The 22,668-nt window shown below is 41.5% G+C and overlaps 1 protein-coding gene across 3 annotated transcripts in view; it reads left to right on the forward strand.

Moving 5' to 3' along the window:
* fnip1 (folliculin interacting protein 1) overlaps positions 1-22,668 on the forward strand; it is a 33,039-nt gene that overhangs the window by 5,269 nt on the left and 5,102 nt on the right. Inside the window, exons 1-13 of one of the 3 annotated variants that reach the window (XM_072375198.1) lie at positions 2,641-3,011; positions 6,767-6,896; positions 9,734-9,871; positions 10,067-10,167; positions 10,412-10,486; positions 10,944-11,035; positions 11,952-12,035; positions 13,886-13,957; positions 15,364-15,499; positions 16,291-16,492; positions 16,869-16,954; positions 20,392-20,538; positions 22,046-22,215. In XM_072375198.1, the coding sequence (XP_072231299.1) occupies positions 3,001-3,011; positions 6,767-6,896; positions 9,734-9,871; positions 10,067-10,167; positions 10,412-10,486; positions 10,944-11,035; positions 11,952-12,035; positions 13,886-13,957; positions 15,364-15,499; positions 16,291-16,492; positions 16,869-16,954; positions 20,392-20,538; positions 22,046-22,215 (1,444 nt within the window). In that variant the 5' untranslated portion in view covers positions 2,641-3,000. Of the gene's footprint in view, positions 1-2,640; positions 3,012-6,766; positions 6,897-9,733; positions 9,872-10,066; positions 10,168-10,411; positions 10,487-10,943; positions 11,036-11,951; positions 12,036-13,885; positions 13,958-15,363; positions 15,500-16,290; positions 16,493-16,868; positions 16,955-20,391; positions 20,539-22,045; positions 22,216-22,668 lie in introns of those variants that run through there. The other 2 variants (XM_072375197.1, XM_072375199.1) reach the window with 2 other exon arrangements.

The raw sequence follows: 22,668 nt of genomic DNA on the forward strand, positions 1-22,668 counted from the left end.
AGCTCCCCTTGATGCCCATTTATTTATTTCTGTTTACAATATATGACATGTAATAGAACTGAACCGGACCGGGGGACAAGGAAAGAAGAAGAGGAAAGAAGAGGAAAGAAGAGGAAACGGAACAAAAATAGAAACAAAAACCAGACAACCAGCTGCTACACCTGTAAAAAAAAAAAAAAACAGACAACAATTCATGGCCTCGCAAAAAAAAAAAAAAGAAAAAAAGAATAGCTTTTTTCACCGCCACCCTTCCATGGAGACCATGGGTGTTATGTGTAGACGCAACACTGTTGAGTTGGGGGCCGCTTTGATGCTTGAAGAACGGGACAAAACAAGTTCCCCTGAAAATTGCCAGACACAAGGTGTAGACTAATAATGAGCAAAAAAAGCTGCCAGTGTCCAAAGAAAAACATTGAGAGACCTCCAGAAAGCCTGGAGAACTATGTAGGTCACTTTAAAATATTAAAATATATGGATTAGCTGAGAGTTTGGTTTATACGGCACATGTTGTCTTTTCTGGACTCCTCATATACACTGAGTCCTATTTATCCATTATTTTTTGCCATACTTTAAAAAGATGAATGCATATGATGGCTTATTTAGATGTTGTACTGGGAATTTCATTTGGTTTTATTTCTTTTCTCATTTCCTTTTCTGATTTATTGGTTTATTGGATGTCTGAACAGATTAAGAAAAAAAGAACAGAGCAGACATCGTGACGTAGCTAAACCAACAGAGCCCAAAAATCAAACCCAAAATTTATTCTCACATGACCTAATTAGCCTACTTTCAGTCTCTTGATGAGCGAAAGGGAAAAAGGAAATGTCATGGAGCGACACCGAGGATCTGCTCAAACACAGTTACAGTCTTGTGCTGCCTGCCGGTGTCAGTACCCGGTCGCGAAGCTGAACAGTAAATCACTTCAGTCATGTGATTTGTACCTCCACTAACAACACCTTCATCTTTTTTTCCTCCTCCGTCTGCAACCCCTAACATTTGGAGGCAAATCTGTCTTCCACACAAAATTGGCCATGTCACCTGATACTGAAATGGAAATCACCACTCCTGTTGAACTTGGTTTGTTCATGTGACTCTGCGTGAGCCGTACTGTACACTCATCGCTGTCAGCATTCCCATCATTCCCTCTCGGTCATGAGTTGCTGATTCAGAAGCTGTGACACAAGAATAATCAAGTGTGTACCTTCACTTACTAAGTTAGGAGTAAAACTGACTGTAGCGATAGTCGTGTGTATTAACAAAACTAAATGCTCCTGATAGTATAAATGTTCTCCCTAAAATGCACTTTTTGAATATACTGCTGAACTTTACTCTTCAGATTCTGGCTTCTTTACATCGTGTTTATAGAAATTTGAAATTCTTACAAAGTATACAGTCTAGGTTCTTATTTCTTTCCCCATACTAACATATTTTTAGTTGCATTGATTAAAAGCACTGTAACCACAAAAGTACACTGATTGCTTTCAGATGATATCAGCCACTGCCCCTATGAGCCCGTTAGCTATTTACTGCTTGAATGTAATGTATATGTGTGTACAGAAACCTCTGGGCGTTGAGGCATCCTCCCCAACTAGTGTCATGTGACTGCTGGAATGCAGATGTCCTTAATGCTACCTCCATATCCAGGTTGTCAGGTGTTTTCAAAATAAGGACGACTAAGTCCCTTTGGCAGTTAATTTGACTTCTGCGGTGAATTGTTGAACCTTTTTGTTCATGAAATAAAAAGAATAAGAATTAGAAAAAATGTCTGACATTTTAGGGCTTCCCTCTAATAGTGGGCTAAGCTTTAGGTGACAGTAAAGATCTTAGTCTGACAGATTTTCATTGGTCGGTTAATTGCTGGGGATGGGGTAGGCTTCTGGACGTAACAGAATCCTCTGCCACACAGCTGGAAGAACGTCACACAGCTTGGGCTGAGGGGATGTTTATGTAACTGTCCCTCTGTCTCTGACACACACACACACACACACACAGATGTTCCAGTGGCAGTGGAGAGGGAGCTAGGGCTCTTTGAGGTCAGTATAGGCTGATGTCAGACTTGTAGCAGTCCAGGAATCTAGACTGCTTTGTTATAGCGAGGGATGATGGTTCATATTTTAATAGCATTGTTAGTCTTACTAATACTGCTTATCTATCTGGGATTTGTTTTGTCATCATTTGTTTTGTCTTTGACTTAAAAGAAAAGAAAAGAAAAGAAAAACAGTGCATGAAAAATGTCTGGTAGATGAAAAAGACTTTGAGTTTGACTTCTACCACTGCCGTTACTAACATTCAGGTTGACAAAAACACTGCACATTTTCATGCAGCCCCTAAAATCACTAAATGCACGTATGTTTAGCGAATGCCATGAGCTTTTATAAGAGGTAACCACAGATTACATGCAGAAGATTTCGATTTAGGTAAGCATTATCCAGGGGTGCAGTGAGTGACAGCGTGCACACCAGCACGCTTCCTTGAATGCAATTACGGCATGCATCGTAGACAAAGTAACGTACACAGGAATAATGTATGGGAAACGTATTTTTGGTGCTGAAAAATGATTGTCAAAGGAATCAGCATCTTGGAAACTTTTCCCTCAGAGGGTCTTTAAGGTCTTTGTTTCCCTCTGTCTTCATACACTTCTTTGTTGGGAATGAATTGTACATTTACATTTTTCGGACAAAGAAAGATGGGGAAGAGGGAACACAATTGCGAGAGGGACAAAAAGAGAGGGATTAAGAAAGAGCACACAAACAAATCCCCACTGTCACTCTCTTATCACAGCGCTTTCTGGCTGTCGGCAGTCCAGCCTCGCTGCTGTTTCTGCCTCTGTACTGTCCGGCACACACAGTGTTGCCGCGATCACCTGATAGTCTCATGTTGTTGTGTGAATTTAGTTCACTGCTATTCTTAGACCCCGCTTTGGGCTGGCAGAGGAGGAGAGAGGAGAGACGAGAGGAGTAGAGAGAGGAAGAGGGCTGGGGAAAGACCGGCAGACTCGCAATGATGCTCAGGTAGGAATCGGTGATATTTAACCAGGCTTGAATGCATTCGAGCTGACATGATGAAGTTCGTGAAAGGAAGCTTGAGAACAGTAACGGTGCTCTTGTATATTTTTGCCTGAATCTTCTCAGCGTCAGCACGGACAGTTTGAAGTAGCAAGGCAGCGGTTTGTCTTGTCAGCCGCAATGTGTAGAACATGATTGATTCTATCAGCTGCAGTCATGTGGGTAACTGGAGTTGTAGGGAAGCTCGGCTTTTGTTTTCAGCATACACATGTTTGGGTGGAGAGAGTTCAGAGAGTCTTTGCTTCACAGATAGTTCAGGTCAAATTTGGTAACTGTTGCTAAGCAAGACAGTCAGTCGCTCAATTATTCAGAATCCTGCTCATTTCTCTCATGGAATGTTTTAGATAACACCGTTGCTGTGTTTTTTTGTTTTTTTTTAACCAGTTTATTTTACTGTATTTTATTTAAATAGATCAGCGGGTTGTTCAAGGAAATGAATACCTTTTTATACCTGCATGTCTGAGAAACGTTGAGCTGCTGTTGCTCAAGACAGTCGAGGGCAGACCGGTACAAGTATGCAACATGAAGTCATGTGCTGCTTTTATGAATGACTCCCCTCTCTCCTCTCAGTACTGTGACTGTCACACGCTCACTGATGGATACTTCCTCCTCTGCTGTGTTTCCGCCTCGCTATTCTTTCAAATGTTTTTTTGTCATTGTCAGATGTTGTTTTAGTGACCTTTTATCATCATGTCAGCTTATTTTCTAATGCTGTTCTGGGCTTCTACTCTTTTGTTAATTTAATGAACTCCATCTTTATTTATTTATCCTCATCTTTAATAGGAAAGCAGTCTGTTTTGAATTGTTACAGAGATGTGAGCAGGATCACGTATCATAAAGCTTTATTAGAAATCTGTAAATGTCAGCACATACAATTTATTCAAAGCACACGTTGAGTTGAACACCACTTTCATGTTGAACCATTCAAGAGAGGCAGTATTCAAATTGCAGGGAGGCATGCGACAGACTTGAACAAGAGCCTCTGTAATTTTACACTCATGTCTATGAGCTGAATATCCACCCAGCCCCATACAATGCAATTTGAGCCCATAATGTAAGCCAAGCAGCCTTTACGTCACAAATTAAGCACTCAGACTGGGTAAGAGAGGTTGGGTCTTCCCTCGGACATAAGCCAAGAAGAGAAAACTGTTGATGGTTTTTGTAAAGCGCTCAAACACAAACAGAAGACAATAACAGAGCAGTCATTGACTCCGTAGAAGGGTTGTTAATCTGTTGGCTCAGTCAGCAATTGATAACTCTTTCGGGCTGAAAGTTTGAGATGTGGTTGGAGAGGTGTTCTGAAAGTATGGACTAATTCCTGGCCACTATCGGATTCTGCACCAGAAACAATTTCCCCCCAATAAAAACAGTTTATCTCTCAGTAGAGGCAAGAGACAAATGGACGTTTCTCACAATGGTAATTATTTTATTCACAATATGTGACTAAATGTGACTAAAAAAACTATTACATTTTTCACTGTGCAATAAGAACCTGCATTAACAGGACTCTGCCTCTCTTCTGGATCCTAACTCAGTGTGAACAAATATTCAAACAAATATTTAAAGAGGGCAGTGTTGATAGATGTAAAGGGGCCATTTCGAGCCTCCAGAACAGATGGATGCTGGGTTTCTAGCTGCAAATGACACGAGTTGAATATATTTCTGAGTGTGTATCTGGGAAAGACGGGTGTTGTTCTGTTCTTTAGTAGTGGTCGGACCTCGATGTTTGTCCTTTCATTTCTTTATAACAGCAAAAGTAAATTTTTGGTACTAGTTTAGCATTTCTTGCAATCACTTTTTTTTCTTTCTTAAATCTTGTAGCAGCATGAGGCTTCTAAAGTACTTAAAGTACTGTATTAGTATTTCTGCTGCCAGTGAGGTTGCGTACCATTACCAAAATACTTTTTTATTGGTACTTTTTGTCTGAGGGCTGTTTGAAAAAGAAAAACGACTGCAAATGACTTAACATTGAAAAGATTACCAACTAAAAACAGCTAAGACCATTAAACGGGTACAAAGCTGAGCAGTAGCACAATGTAAAATGTGGCTCCTGTTGTTGAACGTGTGCAAAGTGTAATTTACATCCTGTTAGTGGTTTTGGTTCATATCGGAAGGCAGCGTGTTGGTTACGTAGAAGAAAAGTTTGACAGGATTGAAGGCTGGGGATGGATGGATGGATGGTGGTTCTGACTCTCAGCATGCCAGTGACTTTAGTTTGATGACGACTCTCTTTGCTCCCCAGCACGACAGAATTATTTTGTCTCCAAAAAACGTGGGCCAGACTTTGACACCAGTGTTTGGTAAATAGAAGCTCGCATACACAGGCATTCCCTGTCAAATGCTCAACGACTCGTCACTGAAATGCTGCTTAATAACGGGGGATTATGTGTCTGCTATTTTACTGGCAAGTCGAGTCGACTTAACTGTTCTTTCTCTCCCACTCCCCACCAGCCTATTTATTATTAACACTTGCTCCCCAGTAAAGGCAATATTTAGGTCAAGCCCTGTGTCCATCAACCCGACCCATTCTGTCAGAGCAGACAGAAATCCTTGACTATTAGCTGCTCCAATCTCCTGTCATCGTTATAGCCCCTACTTTATCGTTCAGGTGACAGTTTCTCAGAAATTGAGAGGGGCATCCCAGAGTCGAGTGAAGAGCCATTTGTACGCAGTGTGAGCTGAGCAGCTTAGAGGTGAGGAACACATTTGGGTGTGATATGGAGTTCAGTATCTTGCACAAGGATACTGTGACATGTGAGTAAGTTGAGTATAGAAGCAGCAGCCCTCTGATTGTACAGGATATCCTTACCTTTTATGTCTCACTATGGTAATTTTGGTTTCAGTCATCTGCTCAGTTAAAATAATTCCTATTCTGTTAGTGTCACTGCACTTCTAGCTGAGGATAATCGTGAAATAAAAGTATGAATGATGTGTCAACTGATCTGGTGGAACGGCAGGCTGTTTTATTGGCTTATAGTCCAATGTGTTACTACAAACCTACTACTGTGTTGTAGCTCCTCCCTGTCAAGAAGGAGGGAGCTGCAGACTGAATAGGTGAAGCATGCACAGATATTCCAGGATGAAAAACAGAATATCAATTTTATTTTGGCTTTCTTGAGAAGCTGCTTCCTATCTGGGTACATTGTAGATGTGTAGTGGAAGGTGGGCACTAGGTTTTATGGTTCCCCACAGGTTTCGGTATGAGATGGATGACTGGCAGCTGTGGCATGGATTGTGCTTGCTTTGCCATGCCATGTGGGACGGGTGACAGCTCAAACAGTGTTTATTACAAGCTTGCAAGTACACCATATTTACTTTTCTCCTCATGCTTAGCGCCTGGACATTGCTTAAGGTTTCACGTTCCATCTGGAAAAGCCTTTTAGTTTAGTCATTCTTAGAGGGTTACCAGTTTTCTTTTCTTTTAAATTTAGTCTTCATTAGTAATAATGTAGTGTGTGTTTTTATTCCTGCTGTTCTTGCTTCGGAACAATGCCTGAATGTTTTGGGAAAGGCTTTATTAATTTGCAAGGCTTTATTAATTTGCCACATCCCCCCCCCCCCTTTTTTCAGGTTTAATCTCCCCGATCAGCATCAGTCTATTTGTGCTAACTCCATTTTTATTTTTATCTCCCTCCCACTTTTCACCCTCTTATCCTCCAACTCTAAACATCACATTCTTTGTCTTCATTCCCTCCATCTAGCTGGCCACATCCCCAGCTGGAACCCAGTCAGATCAGACTGATAGTCTACCAGGACTGTGAGAGACGCGGCAGAAATGTCCTCTTTGACTCCAATGCCAAGAAAAGGGGCACAGAGGAAACCCCCATCACAGTGAGTCACTCGTTTTGTTTTCACGTATGTGTCCGGTCTTTTGGAAACCCACCCTTGTCTCCTATTTTTGGTCCCTCCTCTTTCTTTATATTTCGTCTTCATTATCTGTAGTTCAAGCACAAGGCAGCATTTGATGAGCAAAGATAAGAGCAGAGAGATGGACAAATAGAGCCACAGAGGTGTGATTTACAGGTAGTCATGCGTCTTGATTCCTGAAGATCAGAGGACCTAAACTGTGCTTAATCTACAGGAAACGTGTGCATCACCAGATTTTTGACTGTTTTAAATGTATTAATCTTAACTTAACTTTTTATTGATTTAATTTAAATACTTTATTTTGTACCTGCCAGTTCTGAATGTTGGCATTTCTTTTGTCCTGTGTGACATGAATAATATTACAGTTCAAATACAGCATTTTTGTGACGTGTGGGTTCAGAGTTTTCTGCACCAAAACCGGATCAGACACAAAAACCAGTTGAGTGAGATTTCTTTTCAGCATTTTGAGTCTTGTGATCATTTCGTCAAGGCAGATTTTAACAGTATATCAAAGAGGTTGTTTGTTTGTGTGCGCCGATGAGAACACAAACCAGATCATGACACACAGTCACCACTCCTGGCCCTTTTAATTCTGTATAACAGGCTGAATATTTTCATAACCTGCTGTGTGTTGGTGTCCGACCCTGACCGGTTTGTTCTGGTGCTCTTATCTGTAACAATAATAGCCTCAGCTGACAGCCCGTGTGTAAGCAGCATTCTTTCATCCTCACATGACAGGCATGTCACTCACAGTCTAGATATTTATTTTTTCTCTCCTGTCCATCTTCATCTGTCTTAAGCTGTTTTTTTCCTCTTTGACTCAGAACTTTTTTTTTTTGATAACTATCCTTTGTTTTTCCAGAATAATCTAGTTGTCTTGATCTTTTCTGGTTTTGGTTCTGGTTTCTTTTCTCTGTTATCTTTTGTCAATCAGTCTGTATCTCTTACCCTTATAAACATGCAGAAACTCCGTATCATCTTCCCCTTTATTCACAGAACTTTTTCTTCGCTTAATTTCTTCACATAATACTTTGCCTTCTCACTCTCTGCTTCTCACATAATTTCTCTCTTCCTTCTGGCTTTTTCTGTCACAGTGCTTCTATTCCAGCTGTGTGTTTACCTGTCCTCAGCTCCCCTGTGGTCTTTTTAATTTCCTACTGAGCCTTTGCTGTTTGGCTGCACCTTCTCCACCTGGCTCTTTATTATCTCCATAACCTTGCCATCACACAGACCTGTGCTCACCTTCTGCTAACATTGACATGAAGTTTGTATGCTTGCTCAACTTCCTAAGCTAATTTCCCCTGAATTTAGGGGGTTCACTTCAGTGTGTGCATGGTGTCAGTGTTTTTGGTGCATTCTGCAGCATCATGGCTTTTCTAGGCACTCTTGAGTTCCATCACATGACCGCTCCTTCTGTCAACTCATTGGAATTTATTTTAGACGGATCAACAGTGTGAACATGCAAAGCACGTCTTTACAGAGAATGAGGAATAGAGAAAAGAGGGATCAAGCAAGAGACACAGAAGATGGGAGTGTATGGGCTGGAAAGAGATGTGAAAAAGCATACAAATGCAAAGAAACCGATGCAGAATGAAGAAAAAGATTTTTTAGAAGAGAAAACTGCAGGAATTGGAGAGGGATGTATTTTGAGTGGTGGAGGGAGGGGAGAGGGAGAGGCAGGGAGAGATTGCGGCGCTGCTCGGTCACGAGTTCTGGAAGAGTCATATGACTGGCAGTCACATGCTGCTGAACTCTGTGTACATACCTCACACTGCACTGCAGCAGACACGCACACACACATTAACGCACACACCCATGTCCATACTCGAACAAACACTCAGGAGTGGCTTTGCGAGCATATGTGCATGTTACAAAATAACTTCTAAGATATGAAATGTACAAAGTTATCTGCACAGAAGCTGACTGTTACTGTGTATCTGAAAGTACCAATTATATCTCTTGCTGTCTGCTTGTTTTCCTGTTTCCCATTCCCTCTTTGACATGGGATGCCACAGTAGTTTCATGTGAGCCATTAGAGCTGAGCAAAAAAAGCCCACACACACCCTCTCCCTTTCCCACCCTCCCAAATGCATTCCTCTTCAATAGGCTGCCAAGTTAAGAAGGCACATGACTCGGGCTGATTGAGCTCACATTGCTGTTAGTTAGCTGTTTACCCAACTGCCTTTGGCTTAGGTTTCTGTGGTTACTGACCCACACAGTATGATTCCATTTATATTTTTTCCATTAAAAAGTTTGTCTTCAACTCAGGAACTCTTAATTGTGATACTAGAATTTTCTCTATTGTTTATTTGATTTATTTTTCAGTTTAACACAGGGCTGCATAGCAGAGATAGCCCCCCCCCCACAGTAACGTGGTCTTGACTTTATCTGCTCCCACTCATGCAGATTGCTGCCACAAGTGTGGGCGCAAATTTACCAAATGTCCAATACTTACATTTCTGAATATATGTAGGTAAATTAAACTAATAGTCTAATTAATTGATTTTTGTTTGTAATTATTTACATGGATGAGCAATTATTACCTACAAAAAACGGCCTTTCTGTCGTTCAGTCAGGGCTGCACTTTGTTAAAAGGCAAGCTGCAGTGTAGGCAAAAAAATATGAGCTGCTAATTTGCTTCATTCTTCCAAATCTTGTTAATGACCTTAAATAAAGCTCTAGTGATTGATGCTTTTATAGTCACAAAAAGCAAGGACTATGCTTTAGAGTAAGTTAAGTACTGTCTTTTAGGTCAGATGAACTTGCGTTTATGTCAGCTATTTTTTGTTTTTAACCCACAGAACACAGATGGCCAGGTGAAAATGTTTGGGAAGTGCTGCCAGCTCCGTCCTACTGGAGGCAGCAGCAGTTCCCTCGACAGCTCCTCCTCCTGTACCTCTGAAACCAGAGAAACTAAGGAGCATGGCCTCCGCTTCCAGGTAATGCTCACGGACTGAGACCTGCGCGCTCCATGTACTTAATCCCCTGCAGTTATGCATATGCATAGCTACACACTCACAGTTCATCTGCTTTAGCAGCAAAGGGCATGTAGAAGTCTTCAGGTCCATGAGGGATTATATTTAGTTTATTCTTTTAAAGGATTAAAAAGATTAAAAGATTAATCTCCTCGACAGGGTTCGAGGTGTTCGTCCGACGTGGTAATGCTTGGGGAGATGATGTTTGGCTCTGTGGCCATGAGCTACAAAGGTTCCACACTCAAAATCCACCAGATCAGGTAAGAAAAGCGTGACTGATTACTCTCCTTACAGGTAGTAATGAAATAAAATAGAATGGAAAGACATACTTTGACCTTGTTGGTAAATGTTTTTCATTAAGTTAGGAGATGTAACATGTTTCTGTAGCTAAAGAATTCTATGCAGGGAGAATAGGAGCAGGCCAGATGTAAAAGGCTTACATGCATACATATGAACTGAGCTTTCATGCTGATAATCTTTGTCCCTGTGCTATCGTCATATCAGATCGCCACCTCAGCTTATGCTGAGTAAGGTTTTCACCGCCAGGACAGGAGGCAGTGTGTATGGCAGTCTCAACACGTAAGCACACACACACGTGTCTGATTTATATTGCCTGTGGGGACTTTCCATTTAACTTACCTTACCCAACACAACTGAATGCTTTACCTTAACTCTTACCATAAAACTAACCCTGACCCTTAAACCGTTTTATCCCTTCAAAATGACTTTGTACCCATATGGAGAAAGAGTTGCTGTGGTCACATTTGCTGGAAGTCCCCATAAGTTTGAGTGCAGTTGACCTCATTTGATATCTCTTTCCTGCCCCATTTGTCTTGTGTGTGATGGGTATTCAATGTGTCTATCTTAGTTAAGTAAACCTTTGTTCTATGTCTTCCTCTGCACTTTTTCTCCATAATGGCCTATATGCTGTATTTAGAAACTAGTCAAAATGAACAGTGAATAATGTGAAATGGTGTTAAAATGTTGTAAGTTATTGAAACATTTGATTCCTCACGTTCTGCTTTGCCCTCCACAGGTTACAAGACAGCCTGGAGTTCATCGGGCAGGACAGCAACACCATAAAGCCTGATCAAAACACAGGGCCAAACAGTCTCCTAGGGAACATAGGTAACCATAGCAACCCAGTAACACATCGAACTTTCTTGATTCCCTGGTGATTGTTCCTCTGTATCCTCTGAGTTTACAGAATTTTAGTTGAAAGTGGATGAACTGTGTTTGACTACACACAGATTATTTTGTAAGAAATAACTCGATAATATAAAGTGTAAGTAGTTACTTTTGGAGGCCAACTGCAACTGGATTTTAGCTTTTTGTTTAGCTTTTTTCGCAGTTGAAGTAATTTGTTTGTCGCAGGTGTTTTTTACCCTTTACTTTAGGACCATTCTTGTTTTGGTACAAACAAACCGTGCTGAAAAGACTCTATCTATCCCTCCTCCCCTCCACTGGTGAAGAGTTAAAGGATTGAATAGGCCTCGAAGCCTCATCATTTCTGAGCAGCTCAGCTGAATTGATTCTTCTGTCTGCTGCTTCTGTAAACCTCATGACTGTACTTATTAGTGGTGGTGAAACTTTTTCTCGGTTTTTTTGAGGTGCAGCGAGTTTACAGAGACAGACTTGAAGTGAAACTAAGAGTATGAAATACAGATATTAGAAAGTAAAGTATAAAAAACCTTTTATCAAAGGAGAAATCATACATCTTTCACTGCACTTGCTCTCTCTCTCTCACAGAAAAAAACAAAAGTTCTCAGCATTAAAGCTGAAACCCTGCCCTCATAAATGAATTATAAGAATTCGGATTAGCTGTATTCTCTGTAAGTGATACCAGCTCTCTTGTCTTGTATCACTGATCAGCAGATGATTTCATCATCATTTCTTTCCAGACTAGAAATCTCCTGTAACTAACAAGATGGTCGGAGAGCAGGATGGAGCCAGCTTTCCCTCTTCTTCATTCACTAATCATGATTCATGTTTTTGTCTCTTTTCCCCTCTTTTTCTCTTCAATATTTCTGTTTATGCTGTACAGGATTTTCTCAGCTCTGCAGCCCTCGACGGGCCTTCTCTGAACAGGGCCCGCTGCGCCTCATCAAGAGCGCATCTTTCTTTTCAGGTTGGCCCTTCAAACTGGCTGCAGTTGCTGTTTGCCAGTTGCATGTGTGTGTGGAGGCTGTAGTTGGAGTATTCTGAGTTATTGTGGAGGATTTGACTCTCAGCGGGTGCATGTCTGTGTGGTGAATCTTACACTGGAGGGGGTAGCAGTTGTAGTCAAAGCACGCAATAGCATGGCATGCTGCAAATAACCTGGGTCATATTATTGCTGCTGAAGAAATTCTTTGATGAGGTTTACATCGGACATCTTTAAAAAGATGATGAACGATTTGGGCTGGTTCGAACAATTGGTTATGAAGAAGGTGCCAACTCGGGATTGTTGTTGAACACTAAACTTCCACTTTGTAAATCATGGAGGAAATGTGTAGTTTCAGACCTCTACCGCTCTTCTTTTCTTTTCTAATGCCCAATCAAACAACTTCAGCCATAAAGTTTTTCTCTAGCCAGTAATATCTGACCCAGGTGTATTGTGCACAAATAAATTGCATGGGGGTTAACTGGTGTTGGTTGCTGTAATATTTAGTCATTTTCTTGCAACTTCTTCTCCTTTTCTTTGTTATTCACTGACATACTTTGACCGGCTCTTCTTTGACCATGTCTGGAGCATTCCTGCAGTGCTTTAAGGCTTTTTATCCAGAGTTTTCTGGTTTTTTTATGAACATATATTTAGCTAAAACGACCAGAACAAATAGTAATGATGCTCACATTCATGAAATTAGACAGACTCCTTGTTGGTCACTGGGAAACCTCACTAAAACTCACCACTAAACTTTCTCTGTAGAAGTTTTCTCAGCTTTTCAGAGATGGAGGTTAAACGTTATGTTGCCGGCTCTTGCCCATAAAGCAAACCTGTGTGGTTACAGCAGGTGTATTCATACCCATAATGCAACACTTCCTGCAGTGGATCTGTGTGGTCTCCTTCTATAATTTCCGATTGACTCTGTGACGTTGAGGCCTTGCTGTCCGTTTCTCCGAGTCCTTTATTGTTTAGTCACTGATGATGTTGCTTTTGACTCTTGTATCTTCAGATTTGTTGATATGCTAGTGAATGAATTTATGGCTCTGATGGTTCTGCAAGATAGGTCAGACTATATTCATTACAATTATAGAGCTAAATTGCCTCAAGTGTCCTTACCTCTCTCTTTCACAGGGAGGGTAAAACCCCTCTGCCTTTGCAAACTAGTGAGCCTTCTTCTGCGTCATGCTTCCTACTCACAATGCTGTTTAATACATTCTTGCATTGCTATGCTATTGTAGCTCTACCAGTAAGGCAGTGTCCATATGGTCATGAGCCTTGTGTCAAATGAGGGCATGGGTTTATTCATATGCTGAATTTGTACTTTACACACCTGTTTGTTTTTAGAAGAAGAATCAATGTTCTTTTCTTTTTCTAACCTGGAATAGATGAGCTTGAGAATACACAAACTGACTCTGTTGTAGAACGGTCTAGCAGTAGTAGTAGCTGCGGTTGTTGTTGTTGGTGACAGTTATTGAGTTGTTGAGCAACAGCCTATTACAACAGAAATGCTTTTTGCCTTATTTGTTTTGCCTTTGACACTTCCTCTTGTCGGAGTTGCAAAACAATGGGTGCACAAACAGCTTAAGGATCAATCAGTAATGACCTTTAACCTTTAGCAGTAGCTGTTGCTCAGACATGGGATGCTGAGGATGTGTGGAATATGCCAGCACTACAATCCTCTGACTATCTTTTGTTGATCACATTGTTCTGCTTTTCACAAATTGTTTTTTCTTTTCTTTTTTTTTTTCTGTCTTCCCTTCCCACTTTCTCATCATGTGACTCAACCCCTCGCTTTCTGGCTTCCACATCTTCGTCAACCTTCTTTCCTGCAGGCCACAGTCACCCCATGGACATGCCCGGCCGCGGTCTTTACGACGAAAGGGACAGTGGAATCGCCAGGTCAGGTACGTTAATGAGACTAGCAGGCAAAGCCTGGATTGACCTACACTCAGTGCAGCTTTCAGTCTAGCAGCTGAGCTTTGAATTGTGCTTACATGATATTCTTTTAATGGAAAGAAAAATAGTTCATGGAACAAAGAACATCAGGAGTATTTTTGCGACTTCAAAACATCACAGACTCTTAAAAAAAAAAAAAAAAAAGTCAATATCTGGTTCTCGTGATTTGGACTTGACAGAACATGCATGATGCAACTAATGAGTGTATTTTTATTTCACAAGCACCTCCCGTGTCCAGGTGCTTGAGCTGCTTTAACTTGACTGATCAAGGTCAAAACTACCAGCAACTTTAGCCTGTGATGCTTCAGCTTTACTAACACATGTTCACACAACCGCATGCATACAGTCTGCCCTGCACGAACATGACTCCCATGTCCCCTCTCAAAGCTGACAGGGATGTTTAAAAAGAATCCTTACCACTCACAGGAAAATAATGCAAGCTGGAAGAGGGTGGTGGGATCTTAACACATGCTCTGGGGACTGGGAAACCTTGTCCTGTGGAAACTGACCTCTGCCCCCCTCAACACCGGTCACATGCTGAAGATTAAATATAGCAGCTTTTAAAACCTTCTACTAGTAAATTAACTTCTAATTTAAGCTTTGTTCTGTCATCTTTCCGCCACCCCACACTGTGTTTGAGCTGGAGAGTTCTTTTGACACTCACGCACACGAGTCCCTCTATAACACACAGCCTCCTTCTGTCTACCTCATTAGCATAGTTTCCTCTCGTGCATCATTCACATTCATCTAACGCATTTTTAAAGTTCTTTTTTTTTCCCCAGTCGCTTCACACACGAACACAAGATCACACACAATCAAGATGGTTCATTTGACCATTTATCGTGCCTGCTGGTAAATTACCCAGCGATCAGTGGCCTGCACTCTGTGCGTGTGTCTAGGTATGGAGGTTGTTGTTATCATGCCAAGTCTGGTGTAAAGCCAGGTGGCCCAACAACTGCAGCATGTGACCGTAAGGTAGCTGATACTGGATCTCGTACGAAAGCTGTTCAGTCATCAGACACTGTTTAGAAAAAAAGGGAGAAGATGTGTGATGAATTCTTTGCCCTTCTCCAAGTGTTTTTTCTTTGTCTCATTAAGAACACTTACTGTCCTTCATTCTGTCTCACTCTGTGAGAACGATGTGTCATTGAGAATGAGTAACCCCACACACTTGTTGTCTGACTCACTCTTGTCCTTTTACTCTGCTGTCATCCACCATTCTCTCCATCTGTTCCCTAACCCTCCTCTGTGCACCTCCTACTTGTTCTTGTTCTCTTCATTTGCCTTTCTTAATCTCTTTTTTTTTTGTTGCCCTCCTCTCCTCTCTTTTCCAACCCACCATGTGTCCTTTCAGCCTCTCTGAGCAGCCTGTTGATCACTCCCTACCCGTCCCCCGGCTCCTCCTTGACAAGCAGCTGCGCCTCGAGCTACCAGCGCCGATGGCTCCGCAGTCAAACCACCAGCCTGGAGAATGGCGTCTTCCCTCGATGGTGAGGCGCAAAAGTATCATGCAAACACACCTTTTGAATTCATCTCAAAGAAATGGCAAAATAAACTGAAAAGAAATTGAAGAGAAGAAAGAAAGCTACACAAGTTGTTCTTTGCTCAAACAGGTGCATTCATTTGAAAATGGTTTTCAGTAACTGGTTAGTTTTGGAAAATATTTTCTGTATGATATAGACAAAAACAAATTAGCATCAAGTAATGGCCACACTTTCATACATTTAAAATGTTAAGTAGAGCATCTCAAGCGACTTCCCATCAGTCACACTCACAGACTCTCTCTGCCTTTTCACCCTGTTCAGGGCCTCCGTCTGGCTTTTGTAAAGTTTATCCGGCACGAACTTCCTCAGAATTCAGCAGGCAGCTGGGAAAATGACACACTGCTGCTACGTGTTGATAACTGTGCTCCCAAATGCACATTGCTGTGACTAGACAGGATGCTGTGTTGTCCTGTTACTATAAACTCAGCTGCCAGCCTCTGAATGCACTGATCCTCCAGTTCAACATGACCAAAGAATCTTCACATTTTCTTCACATTTTGTGTTTTAAAGATGGAAGTGTTATTTTTCACATACTTAACTTTAACCTTAATGTTTATTCCGTGCTGCAGAAGTACACTAACTTTTGTGGATCCATAACAAATTGGGTTTGTGAGATTTTACAAAAGACGAATGAGAACTTTATGGGCCAAAGTACCAGGATTCAGATTTGCATATGAGGACTGTTGCCTTTTTGCTCTTGCCTGAGGTTGACACCCTGTTAACTGTGTTCTGATCAGGTCGGTGGAGGAGAGTTTCAACATGTCCGATGAAAGCGGAGGTCCGAGCCTCGGTACCACCCGAAAGAAGAAGATTGCCATCGGAGTCATTTTCACGCTGTCCCCCAACCCCGAGGAGAACAGCCGCTTCCAGGATTTCTTCTTCTCTCACTTCCCTCTCTTTGAAAGCCACATGAACAAACTCAAGAGCTCCATCGAGCAGGTAAATTAATACAAATTATTCTCACATCTGCATTTACGTTGTGACGTTATCCGACATCATGTTCCTGATTGACAGAATGGAGATGAGCCTGCCAGTGAAATGTACACACTGTGGCACTGACGAACAAAATGCAAACCTTATACCCTTTGCTGTTGTAATGAGTAGAGTTGCTGTCAGATTGATTGGTCAATCGTCATACCTTGTATATCTGCGGCTCTTTTTACTGGTGTGTGTTGTTGGCGCTGTCCAGCTCTGGATGACTTCCAGTTTTGCCCTCAATCCTGCCGCCCACCCCCTTTCTCCCTCACAAATTCCTTAGTTTGGCAGCCTCGGTGCCAAATATCTAAAAGTGCATGTGTGTTGTGTCACTCTCAAGGCCATGAAGATGAGTCGGCGGTCAGCTGATGCCAGCCAGAGAGCTTTGGCTTACAGCCGAATGGTGGATGGGCTCAACGAGTTCAGGTGGGACATCAACTCACACACTTTCATGCTGACACAGAAATGGATCTGTTTTTTAAAAAAAACTCTTTTCTCTCATTCTTTTTGTGGAGAAATTCTGCCAAGCACAATCACTCACAGCTTTCACAAACCACATTGGTCTGTGCTTTTACTGCATGTTAATTAGCAAACTCTCCCAGTTCACCAAAGCCTGCCTTGTCATTAAGTTTCTATGTACTGTGGGTACATAGCAAACTGTCTGCATCATGGAAACTCAGGAAGTGATGTGACATTTAAAATCCGTGCCCAAGGAGTGGATACAGCTTTTGAATAGGATGTATCACCATAAAATTGGACTATTCATCTGTATCGTAACATTTGAATTTTCAGGATATTCTCCTCTTTGAGCAGGATATGATGCAAATAGGCTGGTGCCGTTTGGTGGGTAGTAAAAGATCTGTAAATATTGATATGTGGCTGCTGCACATGAATAGGAAAAGGCCACATGGAATATAACTGAGGTTGCCTAAAGAGATTCTGTTACTGATGCAGTGAGCTCCATGTTTCACAAGCATACACCTTTATTAGTAAGAATAATGTAATGCTAACAGTTAGTTTTCAGTAATTATTACAACAATTAAAAATGTGCATTCCGAGTCTAGTAAGAGACGTTCCATCATGTTGAGTTGAAGAAAGGAGGAACACTCTGTTCCCTACCTGAGCTGAGCTGAACATTGCATTGTAACCACATTGCATGCTGGGCATTCTTTCTTTCTTTAGATCTCTGGCTGTGTTTAAGGAGAGTGTTTTTATTTAGACCTGCAGAAACATCAGTTCCAGGAGGAATTAATATTTATTTGTGGTGACATGAATTATGAAGTCATAAATTTGTACTCATTAGGCTGCATAATTGAGTGAATGTTTATGTTTGTATGCATGAGAGATGCTCGCCAGAGTTGCATGACTGTTAAGTGCCCATAAAACACACGAACCTTTGAATGTGTGAGCACATGCCTGTATCCACCACTACTTTCACTTGCCACATACGCGCTGGCAGGCAGTTCCCTGTTGGAGGTCTCCGCATTGCTGCAGTCATATGCCTGTTGACACTTGGCCTCAGTAACCCAAGCCTCCTGAGTGGCAACCCTATCTACCTCATACACTGGTCACAAGCAAGCACCAGAATAGTAAACAGTATGCAAGTGCCAGCAGGAGAAACACCAGTGCCCTGGACGAATTAAATATCTGTAAAATCTCACCTCCAGACAGAAGCTAAATATAAGCATTGCCACCTTTGCCATTAAGAGGTTTTGACTTCATGGAACATTACAGAAGGAAAGTGGAAGAAATTCCTTTCCTCGATGCTGATGTGGCTTTGACGTAGTTGGAGGGCGGGCGTGCACACATGTTGGCAAAGATAAGCTGCTCACTTAACAGAGGCATGTGTACATAAAAGTCACACCAGCCTACTCTGGGGTCATGTTAGGACTCGTGCTTAGTGTATAAGTGGGAGTTGGAGGTGAAAGCATAAGTAACCAGTGTTTGACCCTAATTCCCATTTTAACACATTTACATAAAGTTGAAAGTCTTCTCCTGTGAAGCACTTTGGGTTAAAGTAAGCTCTGTCCATTTGTCTTCAGCTCACTTAATGCTCACATCAGCCACTGAAACGAAGCTAAAAGGGTGATAAAAGCTCAAACGGAAATGCCATCTTATTTATTTTGATCATAAAATCCACTTGTATGCACACAGGTTCCTTCTTCTTGAGCACCAGTGATATAAGTTAAACTGTTGGTTAGTGCAGTGAAATTAGAGCATTTTATTGACAATAAACTTGCTAAACTTGCAATATTTCCGAGGGTCTTCAAGTTGCTTTATGAAACAACACTTTGCAAAACCAAGCCCCTTAAATGTTGTGAGGTCTTTTAAATGCAACCCTCTCAGCCTGTCACATCAGTTTGATTTATATCAGACTTGAAGCCTGCAAAGTTCACCTGAACGGCTGCTGCGCATGTAGAGCTGGCTCCACATCAGAACTCTGCATGATGGCAAACTCTCGGTGCTCGAATGTACGCAAACACAGCAGGGTCAAGTAGGGGAGGGGCTTAAAAAGTCACCGAAAAGTCAGCCTATTCATAAAACAGGAATGACTGACACGTCTAGTCATTCGATACGGATCCTCTCTGCTGACGTACAAAGTCAGACACATCATATTGGGTGATGCATTGCATCTCAGTTCCTTCTTTCTGGCTCCTGCTGTGCCCACTTTCTTTTGTTTTTGGGACCGATGAATAAATAATTTTTAAGAAGTAGATCAGTCATGCTGTGATTTATTATCCAATGCTGGAGTAATTTGATGCCACGTTTACCGTCTGTTGTCTATTCTGTCTATTAATCACATTTATGATAAATTTGCAAAGTCAAAATGAGCATGTTGTTTTCTTTGGATATTAATAGTTTCTGAGTGACCTCAGTCAAAGAACTTGATGGAAAGGCTGTAATAATTCCACTGTGTTCATTCTTAAATGTCACTCATTGACATTTAATCTTTGATGGAAAGGTTGAGTGTTGCGCCACTTAACAGTTTAGTTGAAAGAGAGCAACTTGCAGCAACTGTTGCATTTCTGTTAAAGTCATCGGCCCTCCCTTTTTTGTTGATTCCCTTTAAAGGTAAAATCACTAGTGATTTCTTTGGTAAAGGGGACTTTTAGCGAAGGCCACTTTAACTGTGTGACACCTGCGTTTTCTCTCAGCTCGCAGCATGTCCTTATCTCTCATTTCACTGGCTTCTTTATAGGTCAGAGGTTGTGAGTTGACCTTGTTTACAATCTGAAATCCCCTGTTGCTTCAAGTAGAACCAAATCAGCCAGCACAGGGTTTTATCAGCAGGACCTAGAAGTCTTGTGACTGATCAGCGGAGCTGATTAAGTCTTGCATGACTATTTTGTTGTGTTAGCAGAAGATGGCATCATCTTTTAGATAATCTGTACAGTCAGCAGCCGCATTATGTTTTCCCAAAACCTACCACATTTATGTGGTTGCAGAGATTCCCCTCTGCCTCTGGGTGAAAGCTTGGCCTCTGGCCGAGACATGTTCATCACCACCCAACGTTCCATGGAAACTCCAGTCATTCTCAATGGACAAATGCTTCCACTGAGCCTCACACAGATATGCATGTACCCAAACACTGTACCAAGAGACAGAGTCGTGTATGTGTGCGTGTGTGTGCACACAGATTTGTTGGACTGTTACAAACACGCACAACGAGGGTCTCCCATGGGCTCACAGCAGACAGCAAAGCTCTGGGAACTGAGATCTCCTTTGTTTTCCCTGAGAGACAATAACGTGTCTGTTCTCTCTGTCTGTTTTCTCTTTTTTTCCCCCTCATTCCCTTTTTATTTTCTCTCTCCATTCCTTCTCCCACTTTCATCCCTCGTTTCGTCTCCATACCTCATCTCCAGGATGACCATCTGCGACCTCTACACAATGCCCCGCGTGGCCGAGCCCGTCTGGTTGACTATGATGTCTGGAGCATCGGAGAAAAACCAGCTCTGCGGTCACTTCATGAGGGAGCTCTCCCTACTGATGGAGCAGGCCTCCAAGAACCAGTTGAGTGTCTGCTCATGTGCCACAAAAACCTCACAAGCCTCTATAGGTTGTTTCCTATACTGGGATCAAAAGAAATGCTTTTCAAACTGTCACATCAAATATATTGATCAAAGAATGTTTTCAGTTTTTCTTCTTTCGTCCAGTAAACCCAGCAGCAGTGAGTTTGACTCTTTCTAAGCTGAAAAGCGGTGAGAAAATAGATGTGAATCAAAGGAGCTCTTACTTATAAAGAGGGGAAATGTGCATATTTGAAAGTGTTCCACATGCACTCTTTCCTGAACCTTAACAGCTGGTCCTTCAGTGTCAATTTTATCAACAGACATGCAGATTGACATGGACTATTCATTCTGTCCCCCACAAACGCCTTTCTTACATTTTCGAACACACTTGCTCACACTCACACTGACTGCTTCACCCTCTTTGCATCTATTTGTCTGCCTTAAGAAGAGCTGTGAATGAGAAGATCCCTGCCAGTCTCTAACTGCTTATTGTTGCCGTTACAAAGCCACGTCAAACCACTGCTAATTGTACATGTATGAATTGGTAGCAAGGCCTTTATTGAACATTGCACCCAGATTCAGTACAGATGATTTAAGTAGCATTCACCGCATAAAAATGAATTTATACATCAAATTGACCTGTAAGATATGTTTTGTTTTTTTCTTTTAAATTCACTGGTTGATTATAGCTTTGCAACAAAATTCTTATTATCTGTCAATCTGACAATTTCTTAAATAAATAGATAGTTGATGCAAGTTCTTATAGTACAAGTTGATACTTTCATGTTTTGTCTGAAAATGGTTTAAGACTGAAATGTAATTAATCAAACTGGGAATGAGCAACAGAAAATCCATGTAAAAAATTCATTATTGAAGTTTTTTTAAAGTTAGTTTGACTAGTTGTTTTCATAATAATTTTACAGCCCCATTGTGTTAAATGGTCCAAGGTGTGTCTCTGCAGAGAGTGACTCTCTGCACGCTCACCAACCATAGGCTGGGAATAGAAAGTGCATCTCCGAAGCAACCATTTGTTTTCCATATCAGTCTCATTTCTTGAAGTCTCCACCACTGTCGGTTAACACAACCCCCTCCCAGCTACACACATTGACTCATTGAAGCATCATGTTTGAGTGTTCTCATCAGAGTTCCCATGAATGATGGCTGCCTCTATCACAACTGTGTTCTGGCACGTGGGGAAACTAAACTTCCATTTCTGTGTTGAGTCATGAGACAGGAAGGGAAGTAGACAGAACTGAGAAGTGAATCGTACAGATAGTGTGTGCATGAGTGTGTCACTTGTGTGTTTCTGTGAATGTGCTCGTCTGTTCAGAAAGTAAAAAGGCTGCTGACCAAAGTTTTTCCATTTAGTGAGAGCAGATTTAATCACAATGACACCAGGTCAGGTGTCACCCAAGTAAATAAAGGAATTTCTCATAAATGGCAACCAGTGAAGAAGTTTCTGATATTCTTTTACTCTTTGCTGATCACGCTCTCTCTGAAATTCCAGATTCCTTCCCGCGTTATTGACCGCCATCCTGACCAATCACCTGGCCTGGGTGCCCACTGTCATGCCCAATGGGCAGCCTCCAATTAAGATCTTCCTTGAGAAACACTCTTCCAAGAGTGTTGACATGCTGGCAAAGACGCATCCCTACAACCCCCTCTGGGCACAGCTCGGTGAGACTGTCAAACACAAGTGCACACAGACACAGAATTATTCCATTTTCTATCAAATGTAAAACCTGCGTTTAGTCCTTTTTTTTTTTTCTTGGCTGCAAATTGATATTGTGTATTATTACCACAGGGAGACTAGTTAGGACAAGAGTGTTTTCTTTATGTGCAATAATAATGAAGTCTTCTGTGTCTATTGGCAAGCTGCGTGTGTATTCCTGTGCGTTTAATCTTCAGAAGGTAACACTGCGGATGTGATAGGTTAACCATTTTTAAATGCAGATGTTATCACTCTGAAGCTGCTCTGATGATGTGAAAGTTATCGTTTTGCAACAAAGCAAACTGTATTTGTGAAAATCAAGAGTTGTATTTTGGTTAAGAATTTTGCTGATATATGTAACAGGTTTATATTGAAAGTAACATCCTGCAAATAAAAACTTAAGAAGCCTTTTTTTAAGA

Source organism: Leuresthes tenuis, unplaced genomic scaffold (assembly GCF_036924035.1).
Source record: "Leuresthes tenuis unplaced genomic scaffold, fLeuTen1.0.hap1 SCAF_21, whole genome shotgun sequence".
Taxonomy (NCBI): Eukaryota; Metazoa; Chordata; class Actinopteri; order Atheriniformes; family Atherinopsidae; genus Leuresthes; species Leuresthes tenuis.